The 25,756-nt window shown below is 41.4% G+C and overlaps 1 protein-coding gene and 1 long non-coding RNA gene across 2 annotated transcripts; one reads left to right on the plus strand and one right to left on the minus strand.

The window, feature by feature from the left end:
* The first annotated feature begins 113 nt into the window (after positions 1 to 113).
* Positions 114 to 25,756, plus strand: LOC120554666 (adhesion G-protein coupled receptor G7-like). The gene is made up of 17 exons (XM_039793690.1): positions 114 to 164; positions 1,812 to 1,985; positions 2,092 to 2,167; positions 3,659 to 3,763; positions 3,851 to 3,963; positions 4,069 to 4,209; positions 16,096 to 16,184; positions 17,527 to 17,669; positions 18,183 to 18,296; positions 18,686 to 18,864; positions 19,610 to 19,762; positions 19,879 to 19,991; positions 20,235 to 20,596; positions 23,182 to 23,263; positions 23,675 to 23,833; positions 24,801 to 24,957; positions 25,536 to 25,756. Exons 1-17 carry the CDS (start codon positions 147 to 149, stop codon positions 25,704 to 25,706), a joined length of 2,349 nt encoding a protein of 782 aa, XP_039649624.1. The 5' UTR covers positions 114 to 146; the 3' UTR covers positions 25,707 to 25,756.
* Positions 4,106 to 18,236, minus strand: LOC120554677. The gene is made up of 4 exons (XR_005638557.1): positions 18,153 to 18,236; positions 17,970 to 18,009; positions 7,709 to 7,748; positions 4,106 to 4,225 (listed from the first exon to the last, which is right to left on the minus strand). It is a non-coding gene; the product is annotated as an uncharacterized LOC120554677 (long non-coding RNA).

Here is a 25,756-nt window from a genome sequence, read left to right on the forward strand (position 1 = left end):
TTTTTTGACAATTTTTCAACTTTTTAGAAACAATTATTCGACCATTTAAAAAAAAAAAGCATGGTGCGCAATCTGGTGGTTGAATGTCTGGTAGTCAGCACATCAGATCGGTCACCGTCAGCGGTCTGGAGCCGCAACAGGTCCAGATGTTCTTCAGACCAAAGGTAACAGGATTTGGCTGCTTTTTCCAACATTTGGCCCTTTTTTGTGCAACATCCTTAAAGTGATGGTTCGGAGTAATTTCACCCTAGGGTCCTTTGCACCATGACCTCGAGCCAAACACCCCCCCAGAAGCTTTTTTCACCTGGGTCGAACATTGGGAGAGTTAGCGTAGAGTAGCGTTAGCCGCTGAATAGCTTAGCGCAGAGGCTAATGGATCCGAAGTGTCTCTTAACATTACCCCACTAATAATGCCCGAAATGATACCAAAGGTCTACACTAGTATATATAGGTTATGCACTCATAAAACGATGGATTGTAAAGTTTGTAAGTACACCAGAAGGTTATGTAAATAACACTTGCCTGCTGGCTTCTGCTCTCTGCTGTTGTTGTTGCTGCTGTAAGACGAGTGCTTAGAGACATCTACAAATTACAACACCGAAAAGAGATGCAACAAAAATATTTTTTAATTTAACTTATTTTTTAAAGTAAGTGCTGTATTATAACTAGCAGGAGACAAGTAATAATTGAGGTAAGTTTGGAGACATTACCTTATTTAATCATTAAATTAATAAATATTTTTGTTGCATCTCTTTTCGGTGTTGTAATTTGTAGATGTCCCTAAGCACTCTTACTGCCCGGTAGTAACAGCAGCAGCAGCAGCAGCAGAGAGCAGAAGCCAGCAGGCAAGTGTTATTTACATAAACTTCTGGTGTACTTACAAATTTTACAATCCATCGTTTTATGAGTGCATAACCTATTTGTACTACTGTAGACGTTTGGTATCATTTCGGGCATTATTAGTGGGGTAATGTTAAGAGACACTTCGGATCCATTAGCCTCTGCGCTAAGCTATTCAGCTGATAACGCTACTCTATGCTAACGCTCCCAATGTTCGACCCAGGTGAAAAAAGCTTCTGGGGGGGTGTTTGGCTCGAGATCATGGTGCAAAGGACCCTAGGGTGAAATTACTCTGAACCATCACTTTAACATTTTCATGACATGTTAGGGCAGTCTGACTCAATGACCAATCTGATTGGTAGATTTCTAGCCCGTGACTAGCGAATCAGTGCACTTAAGTTAGCTTGACGAACGGCTCTCAAAATCTGACGAAAGTATTTTAAACTGACTTTTGTCGAGCTGAAATGAAGACAGATTCAGCAACTGCACGGCCTATTTCTCTTTTAAAATGTTTTCAGAAACACGTTTCGGTGAACTATTTTAGTACAATATGAGATCATATTCCGAACGAAGCCGCCATAACTATCGGCTGGAGAAGCCAGACCCACGTGACGCGCTCGTCCAATCAGCTGCCGGCTTCCTTTTTTGGGCGACAATACAGAAAAGCAGCACGTGCTGTTATGGAGACGTATTACGCCTTACTCACGCGCAGAATGTATGCTCAAGTCGACGTCTCTTCAGTTCCGAGGCACTTTTTGGACCTCAGTGAGCCAACTGAACAGTCAGCCGTCGGGTTGGTGGGTCAGGAGCTTTATGTGCAGTTTCTTTTCTTGGCCGTGTTTTCATGCCACATTAATGCTTTTTTTTGTTTGGGGTTTGGCCCTTTTCCAAAGTTTCTGTTGGTATTTTCTGTTTTTGCCACTTTTGTCCCGATCAATAAAGTTTTGGATGTTTCTGTGGTTGTGTTTCAGTATTGGCATGGTACACAGCATGGTCTGGATCTGGACTTCTCGTGTGTTTTTTGGGACTACAGTTTGGAGGATTGGAGCGAGGCTGGCTGCTGGAAGGGAAAAGCTTCAAACGGATTACTCGAATGTTTCTGCAACCATACGGGCACCTTCGCTGCTCTCTGTGTGAAGAAACAGGTTCACAAGTTTCACTTCACACTCAACGTTTCATATATTTCAAGGTATATCCAAGTGAGTCTTGTAGGAAGCTTGTTGAAAACTTTATTGTGCGTTTGTGTTTCAGGTTTGCTATAACGGAGGACTTCTGAACGGCGTCTGTATCTGTCCAGATGAATGGACCGGAAAGAACTGCTCAGTAGGTAAGTCTGACTCTTTTAAAAGAAAACTGTATTTCCTGAGTATTTAAATACCTGAAAGTAGTTTCACTTCATGCTGCTCTGGAGGGCTGGGAACCGAAACCCGGTGACATTATGGCAATCTTTCTGTTGACTTTGTCTGCCCTCGCCTCCAAAATCTTATTCTCTCTCAGAGTGGAAACTCTTTTAGGAAAGCTACGTTGAGAGCATAATGTGCCAGTGGTAGTATAAACCTAAAACACTCTGGCTCAAGGCTAGGGTTGGGTACCGAAACCTTAACGTCCTAGAGGTTTAGTCGCTTTTGTACTAAACAACCAGTATCTAGAGAAACCGAATGACAACGCAGATTTGGGTGCCTCATTACTTCCAACGACTTTCAAAGTGACTCCTCTGTCTCAGACTAATAATATCGGAATGAACGGTAATGTTAGAGCAGTCATCTCCATCGTTTGGTCTAAGGTCATAAAACTCAGTCCCAGTCAGTCTTTCTGGACGTTCAGACAAAATCAAACATGTTTCGTATTATCCAAATCCAGTGTTGTTTATGGTTGTTATGGCGCCGTGCTGAGCAAAACGCTAAAGAGGGAAAGTTGCTGATGTTCAACCCTTCTGAAGTGAGTCATCCAGCGGAGATTTACTGGCCGATAAACACAGACGTACAGGTTAGAAAAAGAATACTTTTAAACCTATGCCTGAACAGATATTTTAGAAAAAGATGCTTACCATTGTAGTGAAATTTGTTCTTTGTTTATATTTGAGGCCTTAAGGCTGTCAAATCGGACTCCAATTTATTAATTACTGCACCTTCTTTCATCGGACTTAAGTTTACCAGAACACAAGGATCAATCTGAGACGATGAGTTCAGTTAAGTAAATTTACTGAGAGTTACAACACAAACAGAGACTAAGTCTCCCTAGCAACAGACATCAAGTCGAACCTTGGTCCACCAAGTTGTCCTCCGAATTATTAGCGCCGATCTGTTCTCTCCCTTAAGCTTTTATCCTATCCTCATAACGGGGTTGTCTCCAAGTTTCTAGGCAGAAACTGGTATCTTCACAAACCAAGAACACCAAGGCTCTGTGTGGTGCAACTTCCTCTTCCATTCCTGCAACCTTCAAACAATGCACCTCTATGCAATAAAAGCCTAAACTATTTTTATGACTTAAGATTAACTTTCTGTGCTTCAGAGGTCACCTGGAATACTTTTAACCATTTCATCAATGACTAACAGCTCTTTTGCAACAAACACATACACACATTTTGTTAATAAAATATTTCTACACCATCCACTAGAGACTTTGAAAAAGACTAAAAGATTAAGTGTCTTAATGTCACCAACTGTCTGACAGTTTCTTGTTTAAGCACCGGTAACAGAAATAACCCAAACGATACCAGCCCTGCTCCTCAGTGGATTCACATTTTAGACTTTGGGCTCCATTTCCAAGTTAAACTGAGCAACAAAATCTTCATCTTTTGTTAAACTTGTCCTTGCAGAGAATTTCTGTGAAGCCCAGAACATGAGTGGATTAAACTTCCCACGAACACCTGTCAGCCGGTACGCTTATTCTAAGGAAATCTGTCCACCGAGAACGAGTGCCGGTAAGTTGTATGAGTTACTGTTATCTCCATCCATCAGGTCTCCCATAATGCACTGCTGTTTTAGTGTCTTTAACTGTTTCCTTGCAGCGGGTAAACCCCAGGCTTCAACCAGATGTTCCAAAGGGAACATATCTCCGAGTTTCCAGGAGCCGCCGCGCGTCCTCCAGTGTGACCTGACGCTCGCCGACATTCAACAAAATGTGAGTCAACAGGGAAGAAAAAGGCTGAACAAAAAACTATCACAGGCGGGTAAAGGACAATATACTCAGGGAAGAGATACCTGAATAATGTATTTCCTCTCTCAGCTGAACGGCTCGGCAGATTTAGAGACGCTGGCGGCGAGCGCTCAGATCCTGACGTCCCAACCTGAAGATCTGACGGCTGAAGAAGTGACGATGGCCGCTCAGATCGCCGACACGCTGCTGTCGTCTGAGAACGTCTCACAGGTACGAAACAACCAACCTACAGAGAAACAACTCTTTCACTTTTAAACCAGAGTTACAGTGAGTTCTGACTGCTTTCTACCAACACCACAGAGGTACTGAAGAGGAAAATTTATGATCTGAAACCCCCCAGGCACTTAGGCCCCAGATTCTGATTCAAATTACCTTACACTCTAAACTCTCCCTCTTTAAGCTTATTCGTTTTGATGATCACTTAACCAGTGGACTGAAATAAATTACTGAGTTAATAGCCTACATTCGGGCTACACAACTGACACCTCATTGTGCCTCCCAGTTATGCACAATAGTTACAAAGTTCCACTCCTTTTTATTCTCTCTGGGTGTAGTCCTTCCTCTGTGTCCTCAACCTTCATGCACTTACATAGTTGTAGAAATGCCATGACTTTGTTCATAAAATGTCGCAACTATGTTCTCGAAAAATCATAATGTTACTACTTTAATCTTGAAACGTTCAAACTTTATTCTTCAAAATGCGACGACTTGTCACAAAAAGATGGGGGCAGCGGTGTTTCCAGATGTCTCCGTATTAGGGGCTCAGAAATGCTGCAGTAGTGTGGACTTGAGTCTGGATCGGGCCGAATTTTTCTCTCCGAGGCCGGCCCGCGTCCGACAGGCATTAAGAAATTTGTGTCCGACCCGAGCCCGACACAGTTAAAATCTCATTTTTTTTCCTCATACTAATGACACATGTAGGCTACGTTTGTTTGTGTGGAAAGCCCACTTTTGTTAAGCTACTGTAGGAAGGCATTCGGAAATGTCAACAGATGAGCGCATCAGCGCACACGGGGCAACAAGCGCACGTTAATCAGCTGTTACAATGTCCAATGTGTTAACCTCTCCTGATCAATTCGTTTCCGACCGTGATCAGAAAACCAGCAGAGACTCATTACCTCCAGGGCCCACGTTATAACATGAATAACCACTAACTCTGCTCCGGTTGCATCTACAACACGTCTGCTTCCTCTTTCTCTATCTCTTTTCTGCCCCTTACCCCCCCCCCACACACACACACAAACTGAGCTCTCTTAAAGGAGCCGCAGCACCATTTTACAACAAATGCCTTATCGCGCTGATGTGACCGAGCCCGACCCAACCATAATTTCTAAATATCTGTCTGAACCTGGCCCGGCCCGTTGGGTACCGTCGGGACCCGTCGGCCTCGGGTCGGGTATCCATGCCTTAGCGTGGACGCCCGTCGTAAACGTAGCAGAAGATACTCCTGTTTTAACCCAAATGTAGCAGAGGAGATGAAGCTTGCGTCTTAACGATACTCTGTGTGTGTAACAGAGACTTCATTGTTGAAACTGTGTTTCAGAGTGTGAGGGAGGCAGCGGTAGCGACCGTCAGCAATATTATCGAAGGCATGCCAGACAACAACCAGGAAAACGGCGCTACTCTCAGGTAAAATCCTCTACTCTCAAGTCCAGGCTTTGTGTTCAGAAGCACGCTGACAATGTATATATGATATACAAGACAAAATATTTCTGTATATATACATTTTAACATTCACTTCCACTGTTATGCTGATGACACCCAGCTCTACCGCTCCTGTAGGCTGTGTGTATGTGTGTGTGTGTATATATATATACACTCACCTAAAGGATAATTAGGAACACCCTACTAATGCCGTGTTTGACCCCCTTTTGCCATCAAAACTGCCTTAATTCTTCGTGGCATTGATTCAACAACGTGCTGAAAGCATTCTTTAGAAATGTTGGCCCATATTGAGAGGAGAGCATCTTGCAGTTGATGGAGATTTGGGGGATGCACATCCAGGGCACGAAGCTCCCATTCCCGTTCCACCCCATCCCAAAGATGTTCTATTGGGTTGAGATCTGGTGACTGTGGGGGCCATTTTAGTACAGTGAACTCATTGTCATGTTCAAGAAACAAATTTGAAATGATGTGAGCTTTGTGACATGGTGCATTATCCTGCTGGAAGTATCCATCAGAGGATGGGTCCATGGAGATCATAAAGGGATGGACATGGTCAGAAACAATGCTCAGGTAGGCTGTGGCATTTAAACGATGCCCAATTGGTACTAAGGGGCCTAAAGTGTGCCAAGAAAACATCCCCCACACCATTACACCACCACCAGCAGCCTGCCCAGTGGTAACAAGGCATGATGGGTCCCCCACACCATTACACCCCCACCTCCAGCCTGCCCAGTGGTAACAAGGCATGATGGATCCATGTTCTCATTCTGTTTACGCCAAATTCTGACTCTACCATCTGAATGTCTCAACAGAAATCGAGACTCATCAGACCAGGCAACATTTTTACAGTCTTCAACTGTCCAATTTTGGTGAGCTCGTGCAAATTGGAGCCTCATGTTCCTATTGTTAGTGGAGATGAGTGGTACCCGGTGGGGTCTTCTGCTGGTGTAGCCCATCCACCTCAAGGTTGTGCGTGTTGTGGCTTCACAAATGCTTTGCTGCATACCTCGGTTGTAACGAGTGGTTATTTGAGTCAAAGTTGATCTTCTATCAGCTGGAATCAGTCGGCCCATTTTCCTCTTATCTCTAGCATCAACAAGGCATATTCACCCCCACCCCTCCCCAAGACTGCAGCATACTGGATGTTTTTCCTTTTTCAGACCATTCTTTGTAAACCCTAGAAATAGTTGTGGGTGAGAATCCCAGTAACTGAGCAGATTGTGAAATACTCAAACCAGCCCGTCTGGCACCAACAACCATGCCACGCTCAAAGTTGCTTAGATCATCTTTCTTTCCCATTCTGACATTCAGTTTGGAGTTCAGGAGATTGTCTAGACCTGGACCACACCCCTGAATGCATTGAAGCAGCTGCAATGTGATTGGTTGATTAGATAATCGCATTAACGAGAAATCTTGTAGGTCTTCCTAATAATCTTTGAGTATATATATATATATATATATGTGTGTGTGTGTATATATGACTATATATATATATATATATATATATATATATATATATATATATATATATATATATATATATATATATTTGTGTATATTTGCAGCCTGACACTGACCCTGTCCAGCCTGTCGTTGAACCTGAGTCTGATCTCGGATCAGCTTGATTTTAAGTTGGTTCAGCCAAACATCGTGGTCCAGTCTGCTCAGATCTCGGCAGCCGACACTCAGGGAGTCCAGTTCACCGCACTGTCAGGTGACTATTATTAGCCAATCAGCAGTCTCTCAGGGTCTGCTCCTTTAACCAGGGGTCAAAGGTCATATGGAGACGTTGATCTCCCTAATAGAACAAAGTTCAGGGAAGCTTTTCATGGTTTTATGGTTTTATGATTCCGTCCTTTATCTGCTCACTGTTTAGTATTTCTTCTGCTGCTTTCTCATGTTTGAAGTTTGTAGTTTTTGCAGCGTTTAAATACCGAAAAGGTTTAACTTTTACAGTTCCAGAGGATATGGTTATCCCTGAGAATCCTAAGTAAACTCAAAGAGTAATTAAGTAATTTCTCCAAATAATATTCATAGTACTCACAAGATTCAGGATTGGCTTCATGTTGAGGGTCTACAGGAGCCTAAAAGAGGCAAAAAAAGAAAGAAAATCACTCTTTTGTAAATAAATAATATTTGTTAAAAAAAAGCATCACAAACAACAAAAAAAAGAAACTACAAATGTTGAAAAAAGCGGCAAAAGATGTTGTGACTTGGGACTTATAAATCTTGCATTTATCTTCTGACAAGGGGCCTGAAGGAGCCTAAAAAGAGACAAACCTATCAAATAAATTCTTGACCTTTTGCGTCACATTTATAATCTTTTATTCTGAAAATATCTCCTAACTAACAGCTGTGCTTCTCTCGGTGCGTTCAGGAACATCGGGAAGTTTCATGGCCGACCGTATCCAGCTGGACACCAACACATCGGCCATCGGCCTGGAAGCCGGCTTCATCCCCGACGCCATCATTTACCTCCTGTTCCCCCCAGGTGAGTTTCCTCAGAAAACTCAACTTTGTGCTATTTCTTTTAAACGTTCTCGTCCCTTTAATCACTGTTGCTTTCCGACATTTTTGTCTCTTTTTTTCACCTTTTTTCGGTTTGAGAGAAAGAGAAACATTAAAAATCTCCAAATGTTTTTCTAAATCTTACAACTTTGTTCTCGTCAACGTTATGACTTCCTGTAGTTTGACCTGAAACTAATCCAGATGTTGGACTAACTCCACATTAGTTTACTAACAGAAAACTCAATTTAAGGGGATCTTTTTAAGACTTTTTTCGACAACTAACTCCAGATGAGTCAATTTACAAACCGAGAACTAAATGTTTAACTTTTAAAAAGCATTATTTATAGTAAATGTCGACTGTTTTTCAACTATTTTTTTTTTTGACTATTGTTCAACAGTTTTTTAATGTGAATGTGTGAAACTAACTCCAGAGTTAAATGTGTGTGTGTTGTTTAGGCGGTGCTGCCGGCAGTCTCCAGACTCCGTCCAACGTGTCTGTGGGTTTCGTCCTCTACCAGAACGACCACTTCTTCCACTCGCGGCGCTACAGGCGGCGCCGGGCCTCGGTCAGGGTCCTGTCGGTCACTGTCAGCGGTCTGGAGCCACAACAGGTCGAGATGTTCTTCAGACCAATGGTAACAGGAATTGGCTGCTTCTATTTTTTATTTTCATTTTTTTTTTACATTTGGCCCTTTTTTGTGCAACATGCTTAACATTTTCATTCAGTTTCTCTTGTGCAGTTTCTGAGCCTATATGAACCATTTATGTATCATTTTGGTGCAATTAATTATTTGGTAGAAATTACATTTTCATGCGATTTTTGTCACATTTTCATGACATGTTATGTGAAGTATCTTTTCATGCCTATTTGTTGTTTTTTGTGCCACAGATTGGGATTTGGCCCTTTTCCAAAGTTTCTGTTGCTATTTTCTGTTTTGCCGATCAATAAAGTTGTAGATGTTTCTGTGGTTGTGTTTCAGTATTGGGATGGTACGTCTCTGGGTCTGGACTTCTCGTGTGTTTTTTGGGACTACAGTTTGGAGGATTGGAGCGAGGCTGGCTGCTGGAAGGGAATTGCTTCATATGGATTCCTTCAATGTTTCTGCAACCATACGGGCAACTTCGCTGCTCTCTGGGTGAAACATGCTCACAAGTTTCACTTCACACTCAACATTACCAATATTTCAAGGTATATCAAAGTGAGTCTTGTAAGAAGCTTGTTAAAAACTTTATTGTTTTTGTGTTTCAGTTCAGTACCAATGCTGCTGCTACTACTACTACTACCACCACTACTACTACTACTACTACTACCACTAATAAGGATCCTACTACTCCTCATACTACTACTACTACTACTACCACTAGTCCTACAACTACTCCCCCTCCTCTGGTTTGCTATAACGGAGGTAGACCTCTGAACGGCGTCTGTATCTGTCCAGATGAATGGACCGGAAAGACCTGCTCAGTAGGTAAGTCTGACTCATTTAAAAGAAAACTGTATTTCCTGAGTATTTAAATATCTGACAGTAGTTTCACTTCATGCTCCTCTGGAGAGCTAGGAACAGAAACCCGGTGACATTATGGCAAGCTTTCTGTTGACTTTGTCTGCCCTCGCCTCCAAAATCTTATTCTCGCTCAGAGTGGAAACACTTTTAGGAAAGCTACGTTGAGAGCATAATGTGCCAGTGGAAGTATTAACCTAAAACACTCTGGCTCAAGGCTAGGGTTTGGGTACCGAAACCTTAACATCCTAGAGGTTAGTCGCTTTCATCCTAAACGACCTGTATTTAGCCAAACCGAATGACTACGCAGATTTGGGTGCCTCATTACTTCCAACGACTTTCAAAGTGACGACTCTGTCTCAGACTGTGTCCAATAATCTCTGAATGAAACTCAGAGTCTTGGTAGAGCATAAAACTCAGTCCCAGTCAGTCTTTCTTCCGTCTGGACGTTCAGACAAAATCAGAGTCTAAGTTTCCCTAGCGACAGACATGAAGTCGAATCTTGGTCCACAAAGATGTCCTCCGAATTATAAGCTCTATCCTCACAATGGGGGTGTCTCCAAGTTTCTAGGCAGAAACTCTTATCTTCACAAACACACACCAAGGCTCTGAAACAAACCGGGGCCTTGTGTGGTTCAACTTCCTCTTCTGTTCCCACAACCTTCAAACAATGCACCTCTATGCCATAAAAACTATTTTTATGATTTAAGATTAACTTTCTGTGCTTCAGAGGTCACCCAGAATACTTTTAACCACTTCCTCAATGACTAACAGCTCTTTTGCAATGAACACATACACACATTTTGTTAATAAAATATTTCTACACCATCCACTAGAGACTTTGAAAAGACTTTCTTAGGCCACGTCCACACGTACCAAAACAATCTTATTTCCCCGTCTTCCCTGGCATCATTTCAAAATGGCTCAATATCTTCTCCAGCATGTAGTCCGCCATTGTGGTTTTTATGAGAAGTCGTCGCCGGATAAGAGGTCAAAATCTAGAGGTCGAGGGTTGTGGCGATGACATCATAGATACGCAAGTATGCAGCTTCATCATCCAAACGAAGACACAAGGGCAGCGTTTTAAAAAAGTTTCACCCTGGGACCGGGTTTTAAAAAAGTGCGTCTTCAGGCAGTGCGTTTACAGGATTCGTTTGGACGATCGGCCAAAACGATGCTAAACATGCATTTCAACAAAAAAGCGTTTCCGTGTGGATGGCCCCTTAATGTCACCAACTGTCTGACAGTTTTTCGTTTTAGCACCGGTAACTGAAATAACCCAAACGATACCCAGCCCTGCTCCTCAGTGAATCGACTTTCTCCGTCAAACTGAGCAACAAAATCTTCATCTTTTGCTGTTAAACTTGTCCTTACAGAGAATTTCTGCCGAGCCAACGTGATAAGTGGATTCAACTTCCTACCAACACCCATTGGCTGGTACGCTTATTCTAAGGAAATCTGTCCACCAGGAACGAGTGCCGGTAAGTTTTATTAGTTACAGGCTGTGTCTCATTCCGCATCCTTCCGTCAGTCCACTGCTAATGTGCACTGACCACTTCCTGCCGTAGTGCCACTTTTGATGGTATCGTCCAAAAGGAACACTTATGTTAAAACAGTTAACGGAAATGATGGGCTAGCCACCTACCAAAATCTTTTAAACTGACCTTTGTCTATCTGAAATGAAGACAGATTCAGCAACTGCACGGCCTATTTCTCGCTTAAAGTGTTTTCAGAAATCCGTTTCGGTGAACTAAATTTAGCACAAAAAGTAAGGACATTTGGGTTTGGTAGATTATTTATCCGTGGTAACAATGCTTTTTGGCAATAAATATACCGTTGGAAAGCCTGTTTAGTTCCCTTACAAATGGTGCCCCATTGGTAAGGAACATGCATTTGTGGGATGAGCATGTAGGTTGCACCAATGAAAACTTTGCCGAATCTTCTCTGCCAATACCAAACAGCTTATTCTGCCATTGACTTGGTTGGTGTTTGGTGGATTGGATGATTGGAGTTTGAAGAAACTACACATATTGGCAATTTAACAATTTATTAATTTCACAAACAGGAGCCTTAGTAGCGTGTGGAAGAACCATACACAGCCACAACAGCCTGGCACCTCCTCCTCATGCTGGTCACCAGCCTGGCCCCTCCTCTTCATGCTGGTCACCAGCCTGGTCACACACTGCTGTGGGATGGCATCCCATTCTTCAACCAGCATTTGTTGCAAGTCAGCAAACGTGGTTGTGTTGGTCACTCTGGCACCAACAGCACGCCCAAGCTGATCCCACAAGTGTTCAATGGGGTTGAGGTCAGGACTGATAGAGTTTGGTCCCAGACTGTGGAGATATGGGATTGCCACTGGTTGCAGAATCTCATCTCTATATCTCTCTGCATTGAGATTGCCTCCAATGATGACATGCCTCATTTTTCCAGTGAGGAAGATGCCACCCCACACCATCACACTGCCTCCACCAAAAGGTGTTACTCTATCGGTGCCACAATCAGCATAGCGTTCTCCGCGTCTTCTCCACACTTTGACCCTGCGATCCAACTGCCATAGGTAGAATCTGGACTCATCACTGAACATAACGTTCCTCCACATGTTCAGGGTCCAGTGCACGTGGAGCATGTTTGGCAATGGCAGAGAAGATTTGGAAAACTTTTCATGGGCACAACCTACATACTCAGAGCTGCTGCTCATCCCACAAATGCAACACAAATTTCCTTACTTTGTGTGCTAAGTTCATTTTCATAAAATATCCATCCATCCATCATTCTTCTTCCACTTATCCAGTGTCGGGTCGTGGGGGGAGCAGCTCCAGCAGGGGACCCCAAACTTCCCTTTCCCGAACCACATTAACCAGCTCTGACTGGGGGATCCCGAGGCGTTCCCAGGCCAGGTTGGAGATATAATCCCTCCACCTAGTCCTGGGTCTTCCCCGAGGCCTCCTCCCAGCTGGACGTGCCTGGAACACCTCCCTAGGGAGGCGCCCAGGGGGCATCCTTACCAGATGCCCGAACCACCTCAACTGGCTCCTTTCGACGCCAAAGCCAGCGGCTCTCTCAGAGCTCCTCACGGATGACTGAGCTTCTCACCCTATCTCTAAGGGAGACGCCAGCCACCCTCCTGAGGAAACCCATTTTGGCCGCTTGTACCCTGGATCTCGTTCTTTCGGTCATGACCCAGCCTTCATGACCATCGGTGAGGGTAGGAACGAAAACTGACCGGTAGATCGAGAGCTTTGCCTTCTGGCTCAGCTCTCTTTTCGTCACAACGGTGCGATAGATTGAATGTAATACCGCACCCGCTGCGCCGATTCTCCGACCAATCTCCCGCTCCATTGTCCCCTCACTCGCGAACAAAACCCCAAGGTACTTGAACTCCTTCACTTGGGGTAAGGAATCATTCCCTACCTGGAGAAGGCATTCCATCAATGGAATTTCCGTAAAATATGAGATCGTAATTCTGAACGAACGGCTACTACGGTCAGTTTGAAATTCTTGAGCAGCCAGACCCATGCGACACGTTCCTCCAATCAGCTGCCGTTCAAGGCCTCCCATCCGATTTGCAGTCAAGATGGCGCACGTTTAGTGCGAATATGGTCTATTGTTCCACACTGAACTTTTTGACCGTTTTTACGGGTACTTTCAGTGCACTGACATTTTGTGTTATCTACACTATATACTTAAAACTAAGTGTTTGAAGTGTGCAAGTTGGCGCTTTGAGACACGGTCAGTGTTATCTCCATCCATCAGGTCTCCCATAATGCACTGCTGTTTCCTTGCAGCGGGTAAACCCCAGGCTTCGACCAGATGTTCCAAAGGGAACATATCTCTGAGTTTCCAGGATCCGCCGCGCGTCCTCGAGTGTGGACAGACGCTCGCCAAGATACAACAAAATGTGAGTCAACGGGGCAGAAAAAGGCTGAACAAAAAACTATCACAGGCAGGTAAAGGACAATAGACTTCAGGGAAGAGATACCTGAAAAATGTGTTTCCTCTCTCAGCTGAACGGCTCGGCAGATTTAGAGACGCTGGCGGCGAGCGCTCAGATGCTGACGTCCCAACCTGAAGATCTGACGGCTGAAGAAGTGACGACGGCCGCTCAGATCGCCGACACGCTGCTGTCGTATGTGAACGTCTCACAGGTACGAAACAACAAACCTACAGAGAAACAACTCTTGCACTTTTAAACCTGAGTTACAATGAGTTTTGACTGGGGCTGCAACTAACGATTATTTTCTCGATTAATTGATTGTTTGATCTATAAAAATGTCAAAACATGGTGAAAAATGAAGATTAGTGTTTCCCAAAGCCTAAAGGAAAGAAGAAACTAGAAACTTTTCACATTTTAGAAGCTGGAATCAGAGAAATCTTATTTTTTTTAATAAAAAAATGACTCAGACCGATTAATCGATTATCAAAATAGTTGGCGATTAATTTAATAGTCGACAACTAATCGATTCATTGTTGCACCTCTAGTTCTGATTGCTGTCTACCAACGGCACAGAGGTACAAAATAACCAAGAACAAACTCACAACATATACATCTTAACTTCAGTTACAACATGATTCTGGTTCAGCAGACGCCGAACGCTAAGCCACTAACCCATACCAGTGGATGGATGGATATATATATATATATATATATATATATATATATATATATATATATATATATATATATTATATATATATATATATATATTTTACTCTTTACAATACTGTTTATATTGCAGTGTCATGAATTTATTCCCAAAAATATTGGGATATAGTTGTAGAAATGCCATGACTTTGTTCTTAAAATGTTGCAACTATGTTCTCGAAAAATCACAATTTTACTACTTTATTCTTGAAATGTTCAAACTTTATTCTTGAAAGTCCGACAACTTGTCACAAAAAGATGCGGGCAGCAGTATTTCCAAACGTCTCCATATTAGGGGCTCAGAAATGCCACAGTAGTGTGGACGCCCAGCGTAAACGTAGCAGAAGATGTAGCAGAGGAGATGAAGCTTGAGTCTTAACAATACTCTGTGTGTGTAGCAGAGATTTCATTGTCACTGTCTGGACTTATGGATGTTACTATGGGGGTGCCACAAGGTTCGATTCACGTGCCGACTCTGTTCTCCCTATACAGTACAGGCCAAAAGAGCAAAAAAAGCAAAAGGTGGCTACTTTGAAGAATCTAAAATATAAGACATGTTTTCAGTTATTTCACACTTTTTTGTTAAGTACATAATTCCATATGTGTTCATTCATAGTTTTGATGCCTTCAGTGAGAATCTACAATGTAAATAGTCATGAAAATAAAGAAACACATTGAATGAGAAGGTGTGTCCAAACTTTTGGCCTATACTGTACATCAATGACATGGCTCTTGCTGTCGGGGACTCTCAAATCAACCTCTATGCAGACGATACCATCCTGTATACATCCGGCCCCTCATTTGATATCAGGCTATCAAAACCTCCAGGAGAGCTTCAAATGCCATTCAGCACTCCTTCCAAAACCTCCAATTACTACTAAACTCTGGCAAAACCAAGTTCATGCTTTTCAATCGATCGCTGCACACCCCTGCCCATCAGACTAGCATTACCACACTCGGCAGGTTGGAATTAGAAATTGTGGCAGTGTACAAATACTTAGGTGTCTGGTTAGACAGTTCCCTCTCCTTCCAGCAACACATAAACCACCTTCAATCTAAAGTTAAGTCCAGGATCGTTTTTCTGTTCCGCAACAGGGCATCCTTTACTCAAGCTGCCAAACTCGCTTTAGTGACAATTCTACCAATTCTTGATTTCACCAATATCGTTTAAAGAACTGCCTCAAACTCTCTCCTGGAAAAAAAACATTTTGTAACCAGAGCCCCTTCTAACACCCACCACTACAACCTCTATGCATTAGTTGGCTGGCCCTCGTTACACACTCAAGGTACCAACTCATTTACAAGTTCTTGCTAGGCAAAGCCCTCCTGTACCTATGCTCACTGGTCACAATAGCCTCATCCACCTGCAGCCTTCGCTCAAGCAGATACATCATCTACAAGTGTTTGACTCTTTACCACATTTCAGCATTTATTTATACTATCTATTCATGTTTTTTGTGTTATTACTGATCTTCATCACTAACTAGACCACAACTTGCACTAACTGTATTTGACTCTTTACTGCATTTTAGCAGTTACATAGACTGCCTATTCATGTATATTGTGTTGTTATTACCATATCCATCAATTTACTCCTTTTGCGCCAGCTTTGTAATGCCTACTTAACCTGTACTTTATGTAGCCTATTGTATTCTGCATGTTGTCTTGCACGCTTATGCTTTTCTTGGCCAGGCAACCGTTACAAATGAGAATCTGTTCTCAACGGCCTACCTGGTTAAATAAAGGTTAAATAAAATTGTTGAAACTGTGTTTCAGAGCGTGAGAGAGGCAGCTGTAGCGACTGTCAGCCAGATTCTGAACGCCGACCCGTCAGACAACAACCAGGAAAACAGCGCTTTTCACAAGTAAAATACTCTTTGTTTTCAGAAACACACTGACGATATATATGATATACAAGACAATATATATCTGTGTTGTGTGCAGCCTGATGCTGACCCTAACCTAGCTGTAGGCTGTGTATATCTTTAAATATTCCTGTATATACATTATGTGCAGAGGTGTCAAGTAACGAAATACAAATACTTCATTACCTTACTTAAGTAGAAATTTTGGCTATCTATACTTTACTGGAGTAATTATTTTACAGCATACTTTTTACTTATACTCCTTAAAATACTTACTCCTACAAGTTCAGCTTGTTTTCATTCCGGCTTGTCATCGTTAAAAAAAAAACACACACAAAAGAGTGAATTTAATTGCGGTTGGATGAGAAGTATAAACATATACCATTCCGACACCCTATTGGTTTGTACGCGATCCATCGCACCTGCATAGACCCGGTGCTAATACGGCACCGGTGCCTTAATGACCATTATCTACCGGACCGAATAGCAACGTGGATTTCGGTGCCTTATTTAGGTCCCACTTAAATACCTGCGCTTCTCTCTGATGCTCCGAAAACGTACTTTAGAGGGAACTGAAACATTGCTGCATGGGACGCTAGTTAACGCTACACTCAACAGCAGGTAACGTTAGCCTACCGTTAGCTAGAAGCTGGAGTAAACACAGTTATAATGCTGACAGCTAAATGGTGTAAAAGTGCGTCTGTATTTCACTGGAGAGGATTCTAACACCAGACTGTAGCTGCCGTTGTCTGAAAAACACAAAAGAGATGTGTAAAAAAATGTTTTTTGTGGAGGTGGGGTAGTTCACTATAGGCCCCTGTTGGGGGGGCTAAGCTTTTGTCCTTAATGGCATTTTTCCCCCCTTACATTAATTTTATACTTTAAGTAGTTTTGAAACCAGTACTTTTACACTTTTACTTTAGTAAAAAGCTTGAGTTGATGCTTCAACTTCTACGGAAGTCTTTATATACCCTAGTATCTATACTTCTACTTGAGTAATGAATGTGAATACTTTTGACACCTCTGATTGTGTGTATATATGTCTATATATTCCTGTATATATGTGCGTATATATGTCTATATATTCCTATATATATTGACATTTATTTATTGAAGAGGAATAACCCCTTGAGATGAACCATCTCGTTTTCGAGGGGGTCCTCTAGTTCAGGTACAGAAATTGACATTGACCTTACAGCGGCAGTCAAACTTACTTTACGATAATAGTAAGTGCAAAATGATATAATACATATATTTTATATATATGTGTGTATACATATATGACTATATATTCCTGTATAGTTGTGTGTATATATGACTATATATTTGTGTATATTTGCAGCCTGACACTGACCCTGTCCAGGCTGTCGGTGAACCTGAGTCTGATCTCCAATGATTCTAAGTTGGTTCAGCCAAACATCGCGATCCAGTCGGCTCAGATCTCAGCAGCCGACACTCTGGGAGTCCAGTTCACCGCGCTGTCAGGTGACTATTATCAGCCAATCAGCAGCCTCTCAGGGTCTGCCAAGCCTTTAACCAGGGGTCAAAAGTCAGATGAAGATGGTTTCATGGTTTTATTATTCCTTCATTAATCTGCTCACTGTTTAATCTTTCTTCTGCTGCTTTCTCGTGTTTTACTTTTGTAGTTTTTGCAGAGTTTAAATACCGAGAGGTTTAACTTTTACAGTTCCCGAGGATATCGTTATCAGTGAGAATCTTGAGTAAACTTAAAAAGTAATGAAATTAAGTAATTTGTTAATAAATAATAAAAGTCTTAGTACTCACAAGATTCAGGATTGGCTTCATGTTGAGGGTCTACAGGAGCCTTAAAGAGACAAGAAATAAAATCACTGTTTTGTAAATAAATAATGACATTTGTTATAAAAAGCATCAAAAACATAAAAAACAACAACAAGGCCTAAAAAGTTAAAACTTATAAACTTTTATTCTGAAAATATCTCCCCTAACTATTTGCTGTGTTTCTCTCGGTGCGTTCAGGAACGTTGGGAAGTTTCATTGCCGACCGCATCCAGCTGGACACCAACACGTCGGCCCTCACCGTGGAACCTGGCTTCATCGCCGACGCCGTCTTTTACCTCCAGTTCCCCCCAGGTGAGTTTCCTCAGAAAACAAATTTTTGTGATTAGTTTTTTAAACGTTTCCGTCCAACCTTTTTTCACGTGTAAAAAGTTTTTGATACTATTTTCGGTTTGAGAGAAAGATAAACATTAAAAATCTCCAATGGTTTTTCCAAATCGTACAACTTTGTTCTCGTCAACGTTATGACTTCTTGTAATTTGACCTGAAACTAATCCAGATGTTGGAATAACTCCACATGAGTTCACAAACAGAAAACTCAACTTAAGGGGAACTTTTTAAGACTTTTTTTTCGACAACTAACTCCATATGAGTCAATTTGAATTTTTCAACTTTTTAACGACTATCAAATTTTTTTAAATGTGAATGTGTGAAACTAACTTAAATGTGTGTGTGTTGTTTAGGCGGTGCTGCTGGCAGTCTCCGGACTCCATCCAACGTGTCTGTGGGTTTCGTCCTCTACCAAAACGACCACTTCTTCCGCTCGCAGCGCTACAGGCGGCGCCGGGCCACCGTCAGGGTCCTGTCAGCCACCGTCGGCGGTCTGGAGCCGCAAAAGGTCCAGATGGAATTCAGACCACTGGTAACAGGATTTGGCTGCTTTTTTAACATTTGGCCCTTTTTTGTGCAACATGCTTAACATTTTCATTCATTTTCTTTTGTACTGTTTCTGAGCTATGAATCTATGCATCTATGAACCATTTATGTATAATTTCGGTGCAATTAATTATTTGGTAGAAATTAAATTTTCATGCGATTTTTGTCACATTTTCATGACATTTTATGTGCAGTTTCTTGGACCATGTTTTCATACCATTTTATGCTTTTGTTGTGCCACAGTTTGGAGTTTGGCCCTTTTCAAAAGTTTCGGTTTTCTCTCACACTGCCACACAAAAACTTTATCTACACACACTGCCACACAAACACTGTTAATCTGCACACACTGTCACACAAACATGTTTATCTGCACACGTTGCCATACAAACACTGTTTATCTGCACACGCTGCCAACAAAAACATGTTAATCTGCACACACTGCCATACAAAAACTTTATCTGCACACACTGCCACACAAACTCTGTTAATCTGCATAAACTGCCAAAAAATATAATTTATCTGAACACACTGCCACACAAACACTGTTTATCTGCACACACTCCCACACACTGTTAAACACACTGCCACACAAATGTTTTTCTGCAAACACTGCCATACAAACACTGTTTATCTGCACAAACTTTTCCACAGTTTTTGTTGCTATTTTCTGTTTTTGCCGCTTTTATGTCCCGATCAATAAAGTTTTAGATGTTTCTATGGTTGTGTTTCAGCTTCTGGACAGTACGTCTCTGTGGGACTTCTCGTGTGTTTTTTGGGACTACAGTTTGGAGGATTGGAGCGAGGCTGGCTGCTGGAAGGGAAACGCTTCAGACGGAGTCCTCCGATGTTTCTGCAACCACACAACCAACTTCGCTGCTCTCTGGGTGAAGAAACATGCTCACAAGTTTCACTTCACACTCAACATTTCATATATTTAAAGGTATATCAAAGTGAGTCTTGTAGGAAGCATGTTGAAAAATATTTTGTGTTTATGTTTCAGTCCTTCAGAGAGAATTATGAATATGCAGACATGCTGGATGTGATTTCTATAGTTGGACTTTCTCTCTCCATCCTGGGTTTGGTTTTTACGATAATTCACCACATTACAGACAAGTAAGACATTATTTATCATATTACATATCATTTATTGTCTGGGTGAGTACTCTGTTCTGTGAGATATAGGAATTCTACTAAAGTAGTTCCGGTGAAACTGTTTACCGTTCTAAAATATCTGTGTTTTAACAGTTGTTTGTCCGTATATTTTAACAGAAGTTGCCAGTTTAATCTTGAAATCTTAGGACTCATTCTCTTATTTCGACGCTATACCTAAAATGTAACATGATCTGTGTTCTACAGCTTTAAGAAAAACAGTGGCGAACGGAAGAAGTGCAGGAACTCCCAGCTTGCTTTGTTGAGTATATGTTTCAGCCTGCTGGCCTTCATCATCACCTTCCTCTCTGGCGTCACAAACCGCCGACAGGACACAGGCGAGGACGACGCGTTGCTCGACACCGAGACCAACGGCGTCCTGGACTCTGACGAACACGTGGCGGCAGACAGCGGCCCATGTTCGGTGGTAACGGCGCTGCTTCACTTCTTCCTGTTAGCTACGTTCATGTGGAACAGCATGTACGCCACGCAGCTGGTGCTGCTCATCCGCAAGATGCACCAGAACCTGCCACCATACTGGACGAAGCTCAGCACCACCATAGGATGGGGTACGGCTTTAAAGTTTTACTTTTAAGCCCTAACCTCTTTAGAGTTGACAGAAGAGAAACAAAATGATGTAATGGTACAAAACGTTTTTTGCTTTTTGTCTCCTAATAGAAGATAATATACGATTTGGATGTTTTCTGATCAAATTTGAATTAAAAAGAAAATGTTTTAATCTGCACACGCTGCCACACAAACAGTTAATCTGCACACACTGACAAACAAACAGTTAATCTGCACACACTGCCACACAAAGATCATTTGTCTGCACACACTGCCACACAAACATGTTTTCTGCACACACTGCCACACAAACATGTTTATCAGCACATACCGCCACACAAACACCATTAATTTGCACACACTGCCACACAAACACTGTTTATCTGTACACACTGCAACACGAACATGTTTATTTGTACATGCTACAATACAAACACCGTTAATCTGCAGACACGACCGCACAAACACCTTTTGTGCACACACTGTCACATAAACACTGTTTATCTGCATAAACTGCCACACAAACACTGTTAATCTGCACACAGTCACACAACATTTACCCCCCCCCCCCCCCCCAAAATTTTTTTTTCCCACATTGCCACAAACACTGTTAATCTGCACACACTGCAATACAAACTGTTTATCTGCACATACTGTCACATAAACACTATCTGCACACACTGCAACACAAACATGTTTATCTGTACACACTGCAACACAAACATGTTTATTTGTACATGCTACAATACAAACACCGTTAATCTGCACACACTGCCACACAAAGTTCATTTGTCTGCACAAACTGCCAAACAGTTAATCTACACACACTGCAATACAAACACTGTTTATCTGCACACACCGCCACACAAACAGTTCATCTGCACACACTGCCAAACAAACAGTAAATCTGCACACACTGCAACACATACATGTTTATCTGCAAACACTGCCACACAAACACTGTTAATCTGCACACACTGCCACACACTGGTGGTGGTGATGGCACAGTGGATATGACACAAGCCTTTGGTGTGGGAGATCTGGATTTGATTCCCACTGTGATACATCAATCAATGTGTCCCTGAGCAAGAAACTTAACCCCTAGTTGCTCCAGAGGTGTGTTACCTCTGACATATATACAGACATATATATGGTAATTATAAGTTGCTTTGGATAAAAGCGTCTGCTAAATGTAATTTAAACATGGTTATCTGTATACAGTGCCACACAAACATTTATCTGGACACACTGCCACACAAACATATTTATCTGCACACACTGCCACACAAACACTGTTTATCTGCACACCCTGCCACACACTGTTTATCTGCACACTCTGCCACACAAACACTGTTTATCTGCACACACTGCAATACCAACATTGTGAATCTGCACACAATACCGCACAAACACTGTTTATCTGCACACCCTGCCACAAAAACACTATCGGCACACACTGCAACACAAACATGTTTATTTGTACATGCTACAATACAAACACCGTTAATCTGCAGACACGACTGCACAAACACCTTTTGTGCACACACTGTCACATAAACACTGTTTATCTGCATAAACTGCCACACAAACACTGTTAATCTGCACACACTGCCACATAAACACTGTTAATCTGCACACAGTCACACAGACACTGTTAACCTGCACACTGCCGCACAAACACTGTTTATCTGCACACACTGCCACAAACACTGTTAATCTGCACACACTGCAATACAAACTGTTAATCTGCACACACTGTCACACAAACACTGTTAATCTGCACACACTGCAACACAAACATGTTTATTTGTACATGCTACAATACAAACACCGTTAATCTGCAGACACGACCGCACAAACACCTTTTGTGCACACACACCTTTTGTGCACACACTGTCACATAAACAGTTTATCTGCATAAACTGCCACACAAACACTGTTAATCTGCACACACTGCCACATAAACACTGTTAATCTGCACACAGTCACACAGACACTTAACCTGCACACTGCCGCACAAACACTGTTTATCTGCACACACTGCCACAAACACTGTTAATCTGCACACACTGCAATACAAACTGTTAATCTGCACACACTGTCACACAAACACTGTTAATCTGCACACACTGTCACACAGACACTGTTAATCTTCACACTGCAATACAAACACCGTTAATCTGCACACATTATCTAATGAACACTGTTTATCTGCACACACTGTCCCATAAACACTGTTTATCTGCACACACTGCCACACAAACACTGTTAATCTGCACACTGCCACAGAGACACTGTTAATTTGCACACACTGTCACACAAACACTGTTAATCTGCACAAACTGACACACAAAAACTGTTAATCTGCACAAACTGACACAAAGTTCATTTGTCTGCACACACTGCCACACAAAGATCATTTTTCTGCACATACTGCCACACAACCACCGTTTATCTGCAGACACTGCCATACAATCATGTTTATCTGCAAACACTGCCACACACACACAAAGATGAGAGATCTGTATTAAATGAAAAAAGCTGATTACTTCTTTAACTATTGTTTTAACTTCCTGTTTCCTGGCAGGAGTCCCAGCTGTCGTCATGGCGATCACACTGGGAATCGCCTACAGGGTGGACGAACCTCTAGGATATAGACAGGAGGAATTGTGGGTATTTTATAATTATTCATTCATTATCTGTTCAACTTTTCTCTAAATACTTACGTTTGGTTTCTTTGTAAACCTTGTATCGTGTTGCACTTTATTCAACTTTTTGGGCATTTTGTTCACATTCTGATGCTTATTGTAAAGTTTTTGTTACTTTTTATAAAATGTTGAGCGTTTTCCTCAACTTTTTTGTCACTTTTTGACATTTAATGTTTTTTTAAACTAGTTTTGGTATATTTGAAAACTCTGGACCTAAACTAAATAAAGTTCTGTGTGTTTGATCTTCAACAGTTCTCATATTTGTTCACGCTTTTTTGACATTTTGGACGTTTGTTTTAAGTCGTTCTTGACACTATTTGTGATGTTTATATATAGATAATAACACATGTTGTTATGATTTACTGTTTAAAGTTGCTGGCTGGCAGCGCTGGATAAATCCAAACACTTTGACTTTGGGAAGCCGATGTTTTGGGGTTTTCTGCTTCCTATCGGTTTGATTCTGATCTACAACATCGTTTTGTTGGTTCTGGTCTCTCAGACCACCTGCAGGACCGACCCCGCCCTCAAAAGGTAACACCCCCCCTCCCCTCCCCCACCCCCCAAAACTTTAACAGGTAACACCCCAGACAGAATTTTAGTCAGAAAGTATTAAACTATTTTCCTCCAAATATTCTGACATTTCTTTTTAAATGTAAACACATTTTTTATATTTTTTTTAAATATTTTTTAAATTCTAATTTTTTTAAATTTGACTTTTTTTATGAAAATATCCGGAATTCTATTTCTTGTAAATTTTTCTACATTTTTTTGTGAAGCTTTTACAATTCTTTTCTATTATAAAATAATTATGGTCTGTCCTATACCCTACATTTTCTTTAAAATATTACCTTTATTACCTTTAAATATATATTTTTTAACTGAATTATTATTATTATTATTGTTTTGTAGGATAAAAGCAGAGATTGATTTGGTAAATATGGATGATGCTCAAAGATTGAGATGGCTGTTCACATATGAAACATATAAATTGGCCAATTATTTAGATAAAGCCTGGGAGAAGAGGAAAAAAGCTCTTTATCGAGTGTAGATGAGAACTAGTTGTTTGTGTGTGGTGTGTGTACGTGTATATACATATGTGTATGTGTATATGTGTGTATGTCTATATGTTTGTATTCATGTATTTGTCCGAGGGATTTGTATATGCAACAGGAAGATGTTTGTTAAATGGGTGGATTTGTGGTGTCTTGTAATCCCATGTGGGATGGGCCAAGGTGTTTGGCATGACACAGAAATAAAATATAACTAACTAATTATTATTATTATTATTACTATTATTATTATTATTATTATTATTATTATTGTTGTTGTATATATCTTTTTAAATATTCTGTCTAGTTATAAAATTCTTCTTACACAATAGTCTGACCTTTTTCTTGTAATATTTTAAAATGATTTACTTACTTAAAAAGGTAAATATTTCTCAAATAGAATACAAAATATTTTATAAATTAAGAAACTTTGTTTTGTGTTTCTGCAGCAGTAGCCCTCGGTCCGTGTGGAGGAAGTTTCTGATCAGTTTCTCTCTGGCCGTGTTACTCGGTTTGTCCTGGACTCTGGGTTACCTGGTGCTGGTTACCACGGGATACGCCCACCTGGTGCTCAGCATCCTCTTCTGCCTCTGCACCACCACACAGGTGGGTCAGATATGACTCTAAGGCAGTGATTTTAGTTAATTGGTCCAACAAATTTCTTTATTGACTTTACTTTTTATACCAGGGCCTCTCCTAATTGGAATGCAGCAATCATTAATGGTCTGAATACACCTGTGCTTTTCCTGCTATGACATGTCAACATGTCTGCCGTGAAAAAGGTCTATAATGTGATGACGTATAAAATACTATTCTGTGTCAGTAGGTGGCAGTATAGCGCAATAATTACCTTGTTGATTTAGGACAATAGAACTACTGCTACCTGGTGGCAGTGACAGGATGTAAGCAGTAGGGCCGAGATCATCAATGTAAGCCTGCAACATCGATTGATACATTTTTAAAAAGGAAAAATGCAGATTCTGATCTTATTAGGCTACAATGGGTCATTTTGTAACATTTTTAGTTGGTGGTGTGCCGCGGGATTTTTTTTTATGTAAAAAATGTGCCGCGGCTCAAAAAAGGTTGAAAAACACTGACCTAAGGGCATGCAGAGGAAGCCACATGCATATAAATGTATAAGTGATATTCCTGAAATCAAGATAAACTGTGTTTTTGTGTTTCAGGGGCTCCAGATATTCGTCCTGTTCACCGCCAGAACGCCGAGCTTCAGAGCCGGCGTGTCACAAGTGGTTCAGAGCATCTCGTCTGTCAACATCCAACTCAAAGAGTTTTCATATAATCTGCTGAGAGAATGGACTCACTCTACCGAGTCCTACAGAGACCTGACAGACTAGAGTTTTTTTTGCAGCAATTTCTATCTAATTTTTTTACTTTTGTTATGAAA

The sequence above is a fragment of the Perca fluviatilis genome, chromosome 24, assembly GCF_010015445.1.
Source record: "Perca fluviatilis chromosome 24, GENO_Pfluv_1.0, whole genome shotgun sequence".
Lineage (NCBI taxonomy): Eukaryota > Metazoa > Chordata > Actinopteri > Perciformes > Percidae > Perca > Perca fluviatilis.